This window comes from Anastrepha obliqua, chromosome 2, assembly GCF_027943255.1.
Source record: "Anastrepha obliqua isolate idAnaObli1 chromosome 2, idAnaObli1_1.0, whole genome shotgun sequence".
NCBI classification, from domain to species: Eukaryota; Metazoa; Arthropoda; class Insecta; order Diptera; family Tephritidae; genus Anastrepha; species Anastrepha obliqua.
This window is the reverse complement of record NC_072893.1, coordinates 45,981,530-45,998,087: the sequence shown is the minus strand read 5'-3', so window position 1 is coordinate 45,998,087 and position 16,558 is coordinate 45,981,530. Positions and strand designations below refer to the sequence as shown.

At 35.0% G+C, this 16,558-nt stretch overlaps 1 protein-coding gene across 5 annotated transcripts in view; it reads left to right on the top strand.

Annotated features, from left to right (window-relative positions):
- LOC129237406 (uncharacterized) overlaps nt 1–16,558 on the top strand; it is a 105,410-nt gene that overhangs the window by 63,342 nt on the left and 25,510 nt on the right. For all 5 annotated transcript variants that reach the window (XM_054872132.1, XM_054872133.1, XM_054872135.1 and 2 more), the window contains exons 2-3: nt 14,465–15,305; nt 15,445–15,564. In XM_054872132.1, coding sequence (XP_054728107.1) covers nt 14,690–15,305; nt 15,445–15,564 — 736 coding nt within the window. In that variant the 5' untranslated portion in view covers nt 14,465–14,689. The remainder of the gene's footprint in view (nt 1–14,464; nt 15,306–15,444; nt 15,565–16,558) is intronic.

The following is a 16,558-nucleotide window of genomic DNA, read 5'->3' as shown; positions in this document are numbered from 1 at the left end:
TAAGCGAACACTAGATTAATGGGCACTTTCTTCTTACATTTTTGTAGGTTTTATATTTTTATATTAAAAAATGTGTTGCAATCCTGTTCCAAATTTTAAGTTAAGCGAACACTTTTTATTTCGATTTTTAAGTGGTTCCGCCTTTCAGATTCCAAAAATTGTGCAGGAACCCTGGCTGCTCTATAAAAACACTGTTCCAAATATGAAGCTGAGAAAACACTAAATTAATTAATATTTTTTACTTAAATTTGTAGCGTATTTATATATTTAGATTTGAAATATATGGCAACTACGTTCAGAATTTGAAGCTAGATTATAAGCGAACACTTTTTACTTGAATTATAAGGGAACTTCTATTTTTTATGTTAAAAATGTACTTCAATCCTGTTTCAAATCTTAAACCAGGCTTTAGACCTTTTAAAACTTGTTTAGCTTAGTAACCACTTTCCGATATTACATTTTAGCTCTTAAAATAAATATTAAAATAAACAGTTAATATTATATTACATCTTATTAATTCTTTGTTGACACTTCTATTGAAAACATTTCTACGTCAAATACCAATCGTTTAATATCCTTATTGAAAAACTTTTGTTAATGTTATTTCAATTTTTGAAATAAAAAAATAGAACGCTTGTCTTATTTTCGAAATTTCAATGACTTATTATAAAACCCAAACCAGAAGTGAAGCAAACATCTTTTGTGTGATATTTCATATTTGATCATCACCAACCAACCATCGCTAAGTCTTTCCTCTCATTATTCTTGAAATGAGCGCTGGCTTTGTTTAGCTTAAATTATCTTTTCCCTCAATGTGATTTAATTTTGAATTTAATTAAGTTACTGATGGTGAATTTCGTATAAGAGTTATTTCTTAATAAACTAAATAATAGACTGTAAAAAAAATTGAATGAATAACTCAGAGCTTTAAATTTTCCAACCCTCAAAAAAAAAAAAGCAATAGAGGTGGGTGAGCACAGACTTTTTCTAACATCTGTATCAGGATCAATACGAAAATGAATGCTAATTCTTAATTCTGTAAGAATTCAGGCGCGACTAGACTAGTTAACATTTGCTCCGATTTTCAGTAGTATTGAAACCAATTACTTTTCACTACCTTCTATTTTAACGGCAGGGCTATTAGGTACCCTTACATGAGTTTATCCAATTATGTATAAGTACACTTGTGTTTCCAACAATAGCAACGCGAAAAATTGCGCATTTGTGGCTAGTTACTTAATTTTCTTTATTCGTTTATAAAAATGTAGTTCATGCTACACTAAAAACCAGGCTCCTGGACTCGATGATGGTGCACTCGAAATTGATTAGGCAATGCCTGACTTCACTTTCGATCGCATCCGAATTCTTTGATATAACATTCATCTGGGTACCTGGGTATAGAGGCATTGCAGAAAACGACGAGGCGGATCAGCTGGCTAGATAGGGGACCTATGAGGTAGTTTCCACGCGAAATTAGATGATTGCAATCCCTTTGACTACCTGCGGCCTGCTTCTGGAGGGATAGGCTTTGCGTCAACTCAACGAGCGCTCAATCTTGTAAGGTCACGAAATTATTGTGGTCACGTGTGGATCGGAGACGCCCGATGGATCTCTGGAGGTTAACAAAATTTCAACTGTGGAATTTACATCGCCTTCAAGGTATGCTTGCTGTGAGACTCGGCATCACTTCGCGTCCTTTTTGCGTCAGTTGTATGGAGGATGAGCTTGAATCATTTCGGCACCTTCTCCTTAGCTGCCCAGCTTTCACAGGGCTAAGATTTAAGTAAGATGGCTCTCATCTTTTTACTATACCTACTGATATAGTAGGCTTTGATATTAGTTACCTGATGAACTTCGTCAGCAGTACGAGGCAGTTAACACTACTGTAACCTAGTCATCATTCGGTCGTCATCAACAAATGCACATCCTTCCATCCTCCTTTCTTTCCTCTTATTAGTTTCCTTTCCTTCTTCTTTCCTTTACAATGGTATCACAAAGAACACAGTTTGATTTTCGTTCAAGTAACCATTTCAGCCTAACCTACACCAAAAACAATATAACTCTGAGCTTCAACCTTTTTACCACATTTGGCAAAACTCGTAAAATTTTCATATTAATTTGGCGAAAAAGAAATCCATTATTTTCTCGGTAGATGGCTGTAGTGATCGATATCTTGTAAAACATCGATCAAACATTTTAAAGTTTATGATCGTTGTCAAGGTGACATTTCTCACTAAAAAAATCTTTTGCTATTTTTTGTTGGTCCCATTCAGTTCTGATTCACAGGCTGTTAACAATGGAAGTTAGCAAAGGAAAATTCGAACTGTTGCGGATGAAATTTTCATTCAATGGTTGCCATATGTTCCATATAAGAAGATAAGAATCTAATATGTATATAAATATAATATATTTAATTATGGAAAAATACTGTGCCAGTTCAAAATGGCTCGAAATTCGCCTCGATTTCCGGTAATCTTTGTTGTTGACGGTGTTATGCATTTTCTTCTATATAAAGAATGCTCGAAACAGAATAAATAAGGTGTTAGATGTTTGGCTGAGCTCCTCCTCCTATTTGTGGTGATCGTCTTGATGTTGCTCCACAAATGGAGGGACCTACAGTTTTAAGCCGACTCCGAACGGCAAATGGTTTTTGACGAGTGTTTTTCATAGCAGAAATGCATTTTGAGGTTTGTCATTGCCTGCCGAGGGGCGACCGCTATTAGAAAAAAACGTTTTATATTATAATATTTGTTCGAAATAAATATAATATTTTTTATATGGAGAAAATGTACCAGACCGCCAGCACAGAAAAAAAAGTGTCAAAACTCAACGCAATTTTTGAACCACTTGAAACTTGCCCAAAATTGAATATGCTATAAAACTGCACATTTGAAATTTTGAGTAGGAAATTTTATTAAGAATATGTTGATTTTATTTTTAATTTTTGTAGAAAGCTCGAAAAGTTATATGCCTTTTGTTGTAGTATAAACTATTAAAAAAATTTATAAAGAAATAAAAAAACTTAAATGCAAAATAAATAAGTAATAAAAACCTCGCATAATAATGTCGCGCTGCCATTATTGTGAACACAGGTGTACATAAACATATACTCATATGTATTATGTATGTAGGTGAGAAATTGTTCGCCGCCGAGTGTAATTAATGTTATGACTGTCGTTTCTCAAGGGTCATTTACCTCTCAAGTGGCGTAAAGTGTACAAAAAGGTGGCGAGGAAAAAAATATTACAAATGTTGCGAAACGTTCACAAATAAATGTATTTATATTTATATGCATATACGTAAACATATGTGTAATTTACTTGCCAGGAACAAAAAAAAAAAACAGAGCAAGACCATTTAGACTCTTTGTACTACCTAGGAACCACGGAAAATATAAATGTTTTATAAAGACCGGAATACGAGCTTCATGAAAGCTCTTTAAAAATTAAAAAAAAAGAATCACAGAAATTTTATGAAAAAATATGCCATTAAGGGGGGAAGCTGGTCTAGAGCGCAAAAAATGGGCATATTTTATGAATTTATTTTGACTCAACAAAGGAATCAATCGAAAATCTGTGAAATAGGTTTAATAATATAGCTTTCATGGTACAAATACAAAATTTTTCGTCTGAATTAATTTCAAAATGGCCGCTGTCCAGCAGTTCTCCTAAGGCGCCTTTTTTTCTAGTGGGTCCATTGCCGAAGACGTAAACTCCTTAATTTTTGTCCTGGATCAAAAAATAAAATTTTTTTAGTTTCTATATAACAACAGAAAGAGACGTACGTAGGATTTTTTCGATATTTTGTTTTTTCGCGAAATGGTGCACGTTTGAACAAAAAGTTACAATTTTCACTATAAAGAACGACATAAAATTGTTGATTAAAACAAAAACTATGTAATATAAATAAAAAATCCTACGTACGTCTCCGGAGAAAGGTATTTCGAATGTATTGTCAAAATTTCGTAAGAATCGGTAAAGATTTGTTCGAGTTATGTCTTCGGCCAGTTTAAAAAAAGTGATTTCGAGAAAAACGCGTTTAAAGTTGTAAGTAGCGTTCGGGGCATACCTGCGAGGCACTGCCGTCGAATGAAAAATTTGGGCATTTAGACATTTTTGCTGGCATCCCTCATTTGGTATATAATTTCTAAGACCCTAAAGCACCTTTAAGACAAAAAAAAAATTTTTCGATTTTTTCAAAATTCTAGACCAGCTTCCCCCCTTAAGAAATACCCTAATATACGCTTCAAATATTATTATTGCTCCACCCCGGACATACCAATTGATTTATTCTTTGCCCTTCTTTTATTAAAAAACTAAGCGCCATAACTGCCTTCAAACCCCTTTATAGTTGATAGCTGGGTGTAAAATTATCCACCTTACTTGGCCAACATTGCGTGCGAAATTCACCCTCCACTTGTTGTCAGCATTTCTGCATTTCAAAAGCTTTTAACAAACACTCAAGTAAACACTTAAAAACACATTCACATTTACGAAAGGGAGAACGAAACCCTCTAGCGGCTTACCACGGCTGAACAAACACAATTTTGATCTTTTGCACGTTGTTTTACTACGTCGACTGGCTATCCGACTGGCAACATTCATTTATTCTTGTTTTTCCAGTATTTACAATGGTATAACATATTTCAACATTGTTTTGCCATTTAAAGGCGGATCCAAAAGATGAGTCGAGGTGTTGTTCGATGGATGTTTTTTTTATGAATATATGTATGTTTGTATGTATTTACTCGTACATACCTTCGAGGTGTGATCTAAAGAAATGGCAAAGAATTCTATTAAAATGTCACTTCTTCTTCTTTCATAGCGTTACAACGTGGGGTGCGTCAAAGCTTCCTTCAAAATGCTCCTCCAAGGCCGTCTATCTTGAGGTGTTGCTTCGTAGTTACGTATTCCCAGCTTCTTAAGATCGTGTTCCACTGCGTCTATCCAACGGCTCCTCGGTCTGCCTTTGGTCTTCACGCCCATTAGCTTTCCTGTCAAGGCTTTCTTTACGGTACAGTCAACAGGCATACGGATCACATGACCCAGCCATCTTATGCGCTGCGCTTTAACAAAACGCACAGCTGTCTCATTCTGAGTTAGATCGTTCAGTTCAGAGTTCAATCGGATTCTATAGGTACCATCATCCATTCTTATTGGGCCAAAGATCGTTCTTAAAATTTTTCTTTCCATGCAAGCAATCTGAACACAATCAATTTCACTTAATCGCCTTCAAAGTACCCATTCGTATCTACCCTCCTAAGAGGCAATAAACTCAGCCAAAGTTCTTTTCTGCCGCGTTTCTATAACTTGCAGGCTCAGTCTCTTAACTTTTACCACAAGTTTTTAGTAGCACCCAGATGCAATGGCGCTAAAATCTTAGCGTAATTGAGTGAAATTATTGTTACCCAGAAAATCAAAGTTTGAACCCTTTTCAGAGTATACCCTAACCAAGAATGCGCCTATTAGAGAGTGCGTGACGTCACTTTTACCAAGCTGTATAGTGTTGCCAACTATTTGCTCTTCACAATAAATTTAGTGCTTTTTTATACAAAAAATGTTTGTTTCTTTTTGTTTTTAATTTAAGGCTACCGAATATATAAGTTAAAAAGAAACCTTATTACTGAACAAAAGAATGTTGAAAAGGTCACTCTGAGAAGATTTTAATGTTAATAAAAATTTGTTGGTTCTTATAAAATTTGATATTTTGAAAGTGTAAATTTAATTTTTTTACTCCTTTTAAAGTTATGCAAGAATATTAAATGTCCCTCTCTCAACTCTTCTTAACATTGAAAATCTTTTTACACGTTTTAAAAAGCGTTTGAATTTATTGAATGCGAATTAAGACCATAGAGGTGTAATCGTTTCTTCCGGTCCTCAATCCTTAGTCGGCGATAGGCCATCAAGAAGTGTATTCATGATAAAAATAAGCAAAAAAATACTAGAAAATACTGAAGAAACCATAGCGGCATTTTTACAAAAAGAATACCTTATCTTGTTACATAACCTCAAATATAGCAAAAAAGTCGTTCCCTTAACAAAAGAGTCTCGCTTGACAAAAATAACTTATAAATTAAGTTGTACATAAGCATAACACATTTATTAAAAAAAAACACACATTCTAAAGACAATTTGTCACGCATACAAAGTTCTTTAAGTAATTCAATAAAAATTTGGTGTTTTATAATATTTTTCTTTAAATGGGCATTTTTGCGCGTTTTTATATCCAAAGCTAGGCAACACTGCAGTACCGAGAGAGAGATTTCACTGCTGATAGCAGAAGAACACCAACAACAACTGCAATCGCGGGCAATGCGACCAGATGTTAAAATAAAATTAAAGCTAAATAAAACTGGGTGAATTATTGAACTAATTGTAAAAAATGTATATTTTACGAAATTATAAACATTACTTTTAATTAGAACAGGCTAGAAAGATGTCATGAAGAAAGACCTAAAACTCCGTGACTACATAACAAAAAAAAATGCTAAATCAGGTTACGAAACTCGTAATCTGGCCATACTGGTGCTAAAACGACGTAACTCATTGTCAAATTAGCTATTCTTTCCATCATGTGCCCTAACAAATTAGAGTGTACTCTCTCCTAACGGGCACCTCTCTTAAGCGGACACCGCCCGTAAGCGGACACTTTTTTTAGTAATATACATGTCACGAATCCTGAAGAATTTGTTTACATTTTTTCCTCTGGAGCGGACAACTTTACCATAACACGTTAATCCTCCTATGATGTATTATTAACTTTTTTAACACTTTTCTCATAAGCGGGTACCTCCCATAAGAGGACAAATTTTTAAGTCCCTTGAGTGTCCGCTTAAGAGAGAGTACACTGTATATAAATCGAGAGCTGCCTGGGAAGGAAAAATCTGACTTGTCTGCTTAGATTTAGATTCATACAGAGGATTCCCAACAATAACTTTGTTTTTCAAAAAGGGCAAAGTCTAATATCATGACAGTTTTGACATTCGATTTTTTGACATGCACCCATTAGAACCTTTAACAATTGGTGCAATAAATTCAATTTCGCTCGAAATAAAAATCTACTATGAAAATAGTGAATCTGTAAGAATTAAATTTCGAATACTTCATTATACTCCTACTATCGGCCATTATCGTGAATCGTCTTTCTGAGACCGCTACGAAGAATTTGATCGATAAATTTGATGAAGAATTTGGTAAATAAATTTTAAGTAAAGTGGGCTGGAAATGGAGTTACGGTCGGGGTCGAGAGATCTTAACAACTGAATTTTGGCCTATTATTGATGATATGGATATCACTGGCATGTGATTCCAAGAGATCACTGCTACATGTCATACAGCTACCGAAACAATGAAGTTATTGCAAATCAAATTTCTCGAGCGCATAATTTCACGGATTTCAGCTATTAATTTGCCGCCCGAATTATGCAATTTAACGCTACTGGGTTATTTTTTGTGAGAATATTTTAACGGTAGAGTCGATATGGAGCCAATCGAATTGATTGCAGCCGTAAGACCCAAAATCAGTGCCTTGATTAACGAAGAAAGTCTGTCATTTTGCCAAAAAGTAATTTAAAAGTTTAATGAAATAGTCGAAAAAATTAAAAACAAAGTAGTTTAGATTTGTTAATTCGTTGCGCTCCTATTACTATGAACACTGATATATGTATGTTCCGTGGGGTGTTTTACATGGATTTTAATTTAATACCAGACCCTGAAGTATTCCAACAATCAAACATTGAAGTTTTTCTACCTGCTTAAATCATACGTGTGTATGTGTGCGTGCATGAATGCGCAATGCTGCAAAGTAAATGTACCGTGAAATTGTAATAAAATCTAGAGCGTCGAAATGGGCGGTAGGCCGTCTGCACCTAACTCCTTGTAATTACGGACGGGCGGATGGACGCTTAATTGAAATTTTATCACTTCGCCAATATCGGCGACGAAAATTACATTTGTCAATTACGATGTTGAGGATTACATGTGGAATAACGCAAACACATTTACATGCATGTACATATATTATATGTAAAATGGCAAATAATTACTATTACAATTGTGGCACACGCTCTACTTTGACCTAGAAAGAAATTAGGCATCAGGTTACCGTGAAACGAACACACACACACACTATAGCAAAGCAGTTGGCTTGTTAACAAATGTTGCGAAATGAATAGCTACAAAGTGGATTCAATTGTAAACAAGTCGTAAATAATACTTATATCAGTATCTGCTATCAAAAAAAGGAACGAAACCCCACTTTTCCACATTCTGATACTCTGTTTTGCTTGCTGAATGACGGTTCTTTACCTTTAACTGCATAGGCAAATTTCGGCTTACTTACCCTGCCGGAAAATCTACGCTACGATTTTCCCCCTTTCTACTACATTTTTAGTACTACTATGACTGGATGGAGTGCCTACTCTTTTATACAACAAGCAACTGATGAATTTTATGCATCGATATCTCCCGAAGTATGAGCCTGATGTACCTCTTTGTCATTGGTTCGGAACTAGAACTCACTTCGACATTTTACACAATTTAGTACGACTTGAAATTATTGCGACTCACAAAGCTTACTTCGGAGATTTCTTAACAAAAATTCAAACATTCTCCCCTAAATAACATATGGGCTGAAAAGTCGCGGGCCTAACAAAGAAAGCAAATTTTTTTCTTCAAAATTAACTTTATTCATCAACGTAATTTTCATCAAGAACAACGCAAACATCCCAACCCGACTCTAACATTTCAATACCACTTTTGTAGAACGATTTTTTGCCTCAAAATAGACCTCAGTTTCAGCGATATCAAATCTGGAGAATACGGTGAGTGTGGGAGCAATTCGAAGTTCAATTCATGCAGGTTTGCCATTGTTTGAAGTCAGCAAACCATCATTTTATTGCTGTTTGTGATCGAGCGGAGTCAACATGAGACTTTTCAGGTCATTGCTTTGCTTGAACGGTATTTTTTGCCATCAAGAGCAGTGAAAAATTAATACACAAAATTCTTGTTGATCCATTGTTTTGAAAATAACAAAAGTAGCGTCACTCTTAGCACAATAACTCCCGAACTAATGAATAGAATATCATGAAATTTTAACAGCTGTCTTTTTAAGGTTAGTAGGAACTGAAAAAGAGGTGAATGTAATATAACAAGTGCCATCTATGTTAGGCCCGGGACTTTTCAGCCCATGTGTTAGGTCTAAATGCTGATTCGTCGAAAATTTCCAATATATGTATGAAATAGAGACATTTACATACACATTTACACATTTAAAAAGTAGTTTTGAGATTTTTTTATTTTGTATTAATTGATCTAAGAGCATTCCAAACGGTTTTTGATATCATGAGCTTTTATGCACACTTAGAACTTTGAGCATCATACCCATAGTTTAATTTTAAATTTCATAAATATAAATTTCATAATTAAAAATATTCATTACGCCTTTAAAGATATTTTCAAGAATGAGGCAAACTAAAAATGACTGTATAATTGCTAAGTCTGCTTACTGAAATCGAATGCCATTGCTACCTGGCATTCTTTACATCGCTACACTGTGAAAGTTTGGGCTTTCTGCTTTAAAAGTCACCTGATCTATTTTCTAGATTCAAAATTGCGTTATTAAATTTTTATCTTGAACACATTCTCATGCACTGCTCAGTTTGACAGTTGCTTGAAAAAGTCAATGGCAGGTCACCGACTTTTTTTCATGTCATGCACGCGTCGATGCAGGTGTCGATTTCCAAATGGGTAGTTGTGGTTTTCGCTGTAAAGCAGAAATGAATTTACCTGCTAATGCCAGTATATGAGTGTCTTCTACTTAAATATATATGTACGTAAGCTTACCTTTGCAAATGTATGTGCAAAAAGGATAGACAAAGTAAGACCTAAAATTGGTATTTTGCGAAAAAACTCAAAATATTGGAAATAGACACGGAAATTGTGAGTTTCGCGCTTCTTAACATATTGACGAACTGCTGCGCTAGCTGGCTACGGCAACATTTTATAGCTTGTGCACGAACTCGAATATATGTTTCACATACAATTTTATGACAGAAATTAATAAAAGTAAAAGCAACTTTTCCTTTCAGTTTTTAATATTCTTCTTCTCTTAGTTTTCTTTTCCACCTTTTTTCGAACACGAATGTCTTTAAGGGACTTACATACATATGTAAATGTAAGGACTGTAATATGTGTGCAGGGAAAGGGAAATATATATTAATACATACCTAAAAACTTATGTATGTGTGTACGTATAGTTAAATATGCAGATATGTAAATGTGTCAATTATGTACTCGCAAATATCTAAATTTACATTCAGCAGTTACACTGTGAAAATTTCAAATAATTAAAGCATTTTTATATTCATTGTTTTTTTAGTTGTCATACCTTATCATTTTGATTACATGAAAAAATAAGTAAAGTGGCGCATAATTAATCATCCAAGGATAGTTTTGAATACCCTTTTTACTAAATCAAAGAAAAAAAATTAAAAATATTTTAAGTGATGGAAATCTTTATTTTGTAGATAAGTTCTATATTTATGTAGAAAAGTTCTTAAATTAAAGAGTTTTTAATAGAAAATGAAAAAATACGAAAATTAAAATTGATTGAAATTTTATAAAAAATTGTATGAATAAAGCACAAAACTTGAAATAAAATATAAAATAAATAATAACAAAAACATAAAACGAATAGTATCCTATGTCCACAGAGGTCATCCAATTTCGTTTCTGAATAACTTTTTAACAAAATAAAAAATAATTTTGAGTGATTGAAGTCTTTATTTTGACCTTTAGGCGCTCCATTGCTTGTCTGTTTGTTTACGGCGTCTCTCTACAGGGTGAACGATATGGAGTGTTACCTATTCAAAACACCATAACTTTTTTGAGTGAAATTAGTTTTTATTGATTTCAAAGACAAAATTGTTCAAAAATGATTACAATTTTAACATATATTCACTTTAGCTCGATGTGACCACCTTTTGCCTGACTATCGCTTTTTTTAGCGCATCCATACTGGCATATTTTTTAGTCCTCACCTTGCTCTCCAAAATGGACCAGATGGAATAGTCCATCGGATTTGCGTGTGGCAAATTCGAAAGCCATTGTGTGGACGAAATGAAGTGTGGAACATGATTTTTTAACCATTCTTGGTTCACATGAGCTTTATGAGACGGTGCCGAGTCCTGTTAGAACATCCATGGTCTACCACCGAAATGTTTGCGTGTCCACGGCTCTAAACCAGCTTCTAAAACATATTCCCGATAATAAGTCGCATTCACTTGGACACCAGGCTCGATAAAAACGATTGGAGAGCGTCCATCAGCGGTCACTGCGGCCCAAACCATTACTTGCGATGGGGAAATTGCTTCGAGTGGCCATACGTAGGCTCAAATTCTCGTATGAGCGTTCGGTCAAGTAAACACGATCGTTTTGAGTGTTTATGAACTGCTCAATGGGAAATTTTTTTCATCAGAAAACACAATGTTAGGAAATTCGCCACGTTCGTGCAAGTGCAGCACCTCCTTTGATCTTTCGCACCGAACTTTTTTTTGATGGAGTGAAAGATCGTGTTCTTTTTGGAACTTGTAAGCCTTGACCTTGATCTCATTTTTCAATATGCGTCGAATGTTGTCTTGCGATATTTTCAGTTCTTTGGCCATTTCTCTTCTCCTTCGACGTGGATTTCGTTCAAGTCGAGCTTTCACTTTCCGAACCATTTCTGGCGTTGTTGCGGTTTTTTTTTGGTTCACCTCCACAGCCGTTTTGCAATACTACCAGTATCATTGTAACATTTTATAGTGCGATACACAAACATTTTATTCACTTTGAGGTGACTGAGCTCGCGAGCAATGGCTGGTTGTGATTTTACAGCCAAATATAACGCAATCACACTATTACGTTTGAATTCCATCACAGAAAAAAGAAAAATTCAACAAAACTGAGACGCAAATACTTTTGATGGCTTATAAACAATATATTGAACTGTCATTAGAACAATTTTGACGTTGATGTCATGAGCTGTTCTACAGATACAAGCAGTGTGAAGTCATATCGTTCACCCTTCAGTTCACAAATGTCAAATATGATTGTTTTACGACGTCATTTATAAAAATTATTGATCTTTCCATATAGTTGCACAAACCTTGTGTTTCCAAATTATTTTGAAATTTGATTAATTAGAATTAATAGTTGGAGAAATCTTCTTAGAAAGTTTTTCTCTCCAAAAGTAAAAAGAAATTGGGTGGTGGGCATTAAAACTACCATCTTATTACACTTTTTAGGTGATCTCGATGAAATGATCACTTCGGAAAATCATTCAAAACTACCTATTTCCTTCACTTACAAGGGTAGATCTGCTACTTAATATGTATACAAGTATGTATTTGTTGACGTTGCTAACCTTTTTCTTCCACACTGTACGAGTATTATACATAAATTTGAGTAGGGAAGAAAAGGCGCGACACCTTAACCAACAAAAAAGAATTGTTAAAAATCTTACTAAAATTTAGCCCATAAAGCTGCATTCACAGAAAAATTCTAAAAACTCTGATAAAAAAATTTAACGTTTCGATGGAATGTAGCAAAATTTTGTGCAAAGTTTGCGTTATATGGTTTTTGTCGTGGTATAAACTACACTTTAATAATATAAAATAGTTGTAGTGTGATTATAAGTTTGCAACAGCTAGCATCTTCGATTCGCCAAGCGTTAGAGAGCACTGGGAAACAACTGCCAAAACTTACATTTCTTTGGAAGCCCTAATTGAAGCCCCGTATTAGTAAAATCGCGTTCATACAGGGAAAAATTTTGACGTGATAACGTCTTACAATTCGATTTAGCCGGCTGCACGCACGAAAAAATGTGTCGTTATCTTGCTCATGCGTCGTTACCTTGCTTGAACTGCAAGCGAAAGCGCGGAACAAACGACGAAGAGGCACAATCGGCCCCCGCGTTCGGCAACGTATATTTTATATGTATATGCGCATATGTACATATATAAATTCACATATTTGTATTTGCATATGCCTTCTTCCTGTGTGCATGGAAATGAACCATTTCTCTGTTGAGAATAGGACGATGATAGGAAAAGTAGGAAATGAAAGGGAGTGTTTCGAGTGTAAAGTGTCTTGAAAAAGGCTAATCGATGATGTTGCCTCTTAGTGTTGTTGACTTATTAACGTCTGATGCACAATCGAAATTGAACATATCTTTCATGAATTTGATAAATATTTCGTAATTTTTCACGTTTGTGTAAATGTAACTTGACCTATTCCATTGCGATTCCATTCACCTCCTCTATATTCAAACAAAATATCTATCAAACAAATAAAATTAAAATTTTGTTTTGAAAATTGCAACCAATCCATCAATATTTTCTTATGACGTTGTCACGTTAAACTATCGTCAGTAAATCGACTTTACAGACAACCTCTTTTTTTACTTCAACTCGTTACTTGTGTTGCTCATGCTCTGTCAACACCGTTCATGTTCTCGTTCTTCTCAATGTTCTTGTTGACTTTAGACTACAACTAAATAATTGCAAGCAACGTAGTATAGTAACTCAAACTTTCGCGAAGCTCTACGAATATGCCATTGACGTATACTGCCTATTTATGGATTTTAAACAAGCATTTGACAGCATAGACAGAAGGCATATTAAATTTTTGCTGCAGTCTATAGGCATCTCGGCAAGACTAATTGAGCCCGGAGACTCGAACGTATGCACTTACGGCTGCTAAGATATAAAAATACGCGTGGGCTAAGTTCCACCAAAATTGGAAAGCATTTTTCAACCGCTTAGTCTTAAGGCTTTTCTCACATTAACCATTTACAGAATTCATTTGGATAATTTAGATTTTCTTTTATTAAAGATCAATATTGAAAAATTTAAAGAAATTCCTTTCGTGAGTTCCCTTCTTACTACAATAATTTTTACAGATGTTTTTTTTTATATTATAAATTACTTTCATATTTTCATCTCTTTACAAGCTTCACAAAAAATACAGATAGCTCTGGTAGTTGTTAACGAATCTCAAAAGTGTGTAAGAAAAACTTTTGCTCAGCTCCTCCTATATTAAAAAAAAAGAAAAATAGAAGCACTGCATTCAGTTGAGATGTGTGGAACATGAACCTTAGTGTATTTATTTACAATATTTACACTAAATAAAATTTGTACTCTAGGGTATTCTCAGTCTACTAAAGCTTAGATCAGCTTTCGGAGATATCCTTCAGAATGAATACTATTTCGAGAAATCGTCTCTCTGTTTCAATAATTTTAAGTGGATTCAGCGACAATTTATTGTTACAGCCTTTACATTCCTTTAGTTGTATAATTTGTGAAAATTTTTCGTGGAAGTGGAAAATTACTTTTAGTCCGGAAAAACTTCTGGGAGATTGCAAAAAATATTTCTCAATGTGCATACAACCGCATAAATTCTCACTGTCATTTCTTTTTCTTTTTCAGGTCAAAACAATAGGATACGAAAAGTTTGAGGCATTTTCGAAGTTTTGAATATATTAAATTCAGCCAAGGTTGCACATCCAAGTGGAATATCGAAATTGGTATCTATATAGTGGTACGAGTATTCACAGGCAAATAAATAGAATAACAAAGGGGAAAATCAGAATATCAATATAAACATAAAGGTGGGCACACACACACAAACACACCCGCCAACAACAGCCAATCATGTCAGCTCGAAGTCATCCACAAATGGCACCACCGCCACCACCTCCCAAACCAAACAAATCCCCCACCAATCCCACATCATACGAAACCTATGCAGCAAATGGCAACGGCATTTTCGCGTATGGCAACGGAAATGGTAATGGGAGCGCTAGTGGCAGTCGCAGTGGCAGCATATCCTCGTTGACAGACAATCAGAATAGCTTACTGCGCCACAATCAGAACGTCAATGGCCGTAGGTCGTGTCACACGCCACCGCGCACTGATCAAGAGCAAGTCGTAATGACGCCCAAAGGTAAAACAGCCAACAGTACGGTTATACTGATCGAACGTAAGCTGGTGGATGAGATAAATGAGCGCGTCCATGTGGCGGGTGGTGATCACACGGGCATTATAATAAATAAAGATACTGTGAGCGGACAGAAGAGTGAAAATGTGCCGGCACAACTGTCGCTGGAATTTCGTGTATTTCTGGTGAGCGCCAATAGCGGCAAACATTCACAGGAATCGCGTACACTGCGCTTCTGGTTCCGACAATGGTTGCGCAACGACGAGAAGCAGGCACAAATTGCACAGGATTTCTTCAAGGAGCTGGTCAGTCCGAAGGATTTCCCAAGAGGTGAGTGAGTGAGCAAGTGGCGAAGGAGTGAGGTGGAGAGAGAAAGAGAGAGGGCGGGAGACAAGTGTGCTTTGTGTACTGATTTAGAGTAGAAATGAAGTGTACCAATTTTTGGTTTTTGTTTTTTACAATTTTGCAGATTACGTTGGCTTCATTAAAAAAATCATGAAACTACTGCAGCGCGGCTACGATGAGATACAATCGTTGGAAATCGAATTGCGTATACTGGAGGAAACGGCAGAGCCACCATCACGACCGCGTAAGTAAAGAGAGAGGCAGAGCACGAAATATTGCATTGCCATTGTTGTCTCTGCAAAGCTGAGCAGTTTTTGTACCCAATGCAAGAGTGAATAGGCAGGCATTTTAATATGTGGGTCTTATAAATTTGACCACGATTGTAAATATTACATATAATATAAACAAAAAGGAGCATGGCAACGAGTGAAGTTAATTTTTTTATTTGTCCGCCTGACTGACTATTCGTTGCCACTTTTAGATAATATTTTTACAGGAACTATTAGTCACCACCAATCAGTAGTAACTATAACTGGGCACAATAGATCTTTCAGGTCGCACTGTTAAATCCCCTCATAATAATATCTGTTAGAAACTTTGCGTAAATATACTTAAATCATCAATATTTGAGCAGAGACAGGCTAACCAATTTTTACTAGACAAAAATTTATTTGTTGGACATATTTTTCTTTTTCAAGAACATGCAATATTACATTTTATATGTATATATTTGTAAATGATTTTCAAAAGTATTTCATATTTTCTTCGTAAGCGATATTCAAACAACAGTTAATAATAATATAATTATCATTCCTACAACCAACAGCTGAACTACAGCAGAAGAATGGGATTTATATTTGTACATATTTCGAGCTTAGAACGTCACTTAGGTTGCATTATCAAAAATAAAAGAGTCTTAACTTAGTTTGTGAGCTTCTCGCACACAAAATCCCACCCCTCACCTAAACTCACCTTACGTTGGGTATAACGTCTATTGGCGTAACTGAAACTGTTAATTTCAAAATGTCATAACTTTTTTTTTTAAAATCGTACAATAATTTAAAAAAATGGGTTTTAAAGCTAAAGAGTTGGACTATGCGACCTTTTCGTCAAAAATTAAAAAAAAAATTTTTTCTATCCCAAAAAAAATTATCAAAAATGGCTAAAATGGCCATTTTTTGACCTTTTAGGCTTCATTTACCAAAAATCCTGACGTGATGGAGCATTTTGAAGGTCAG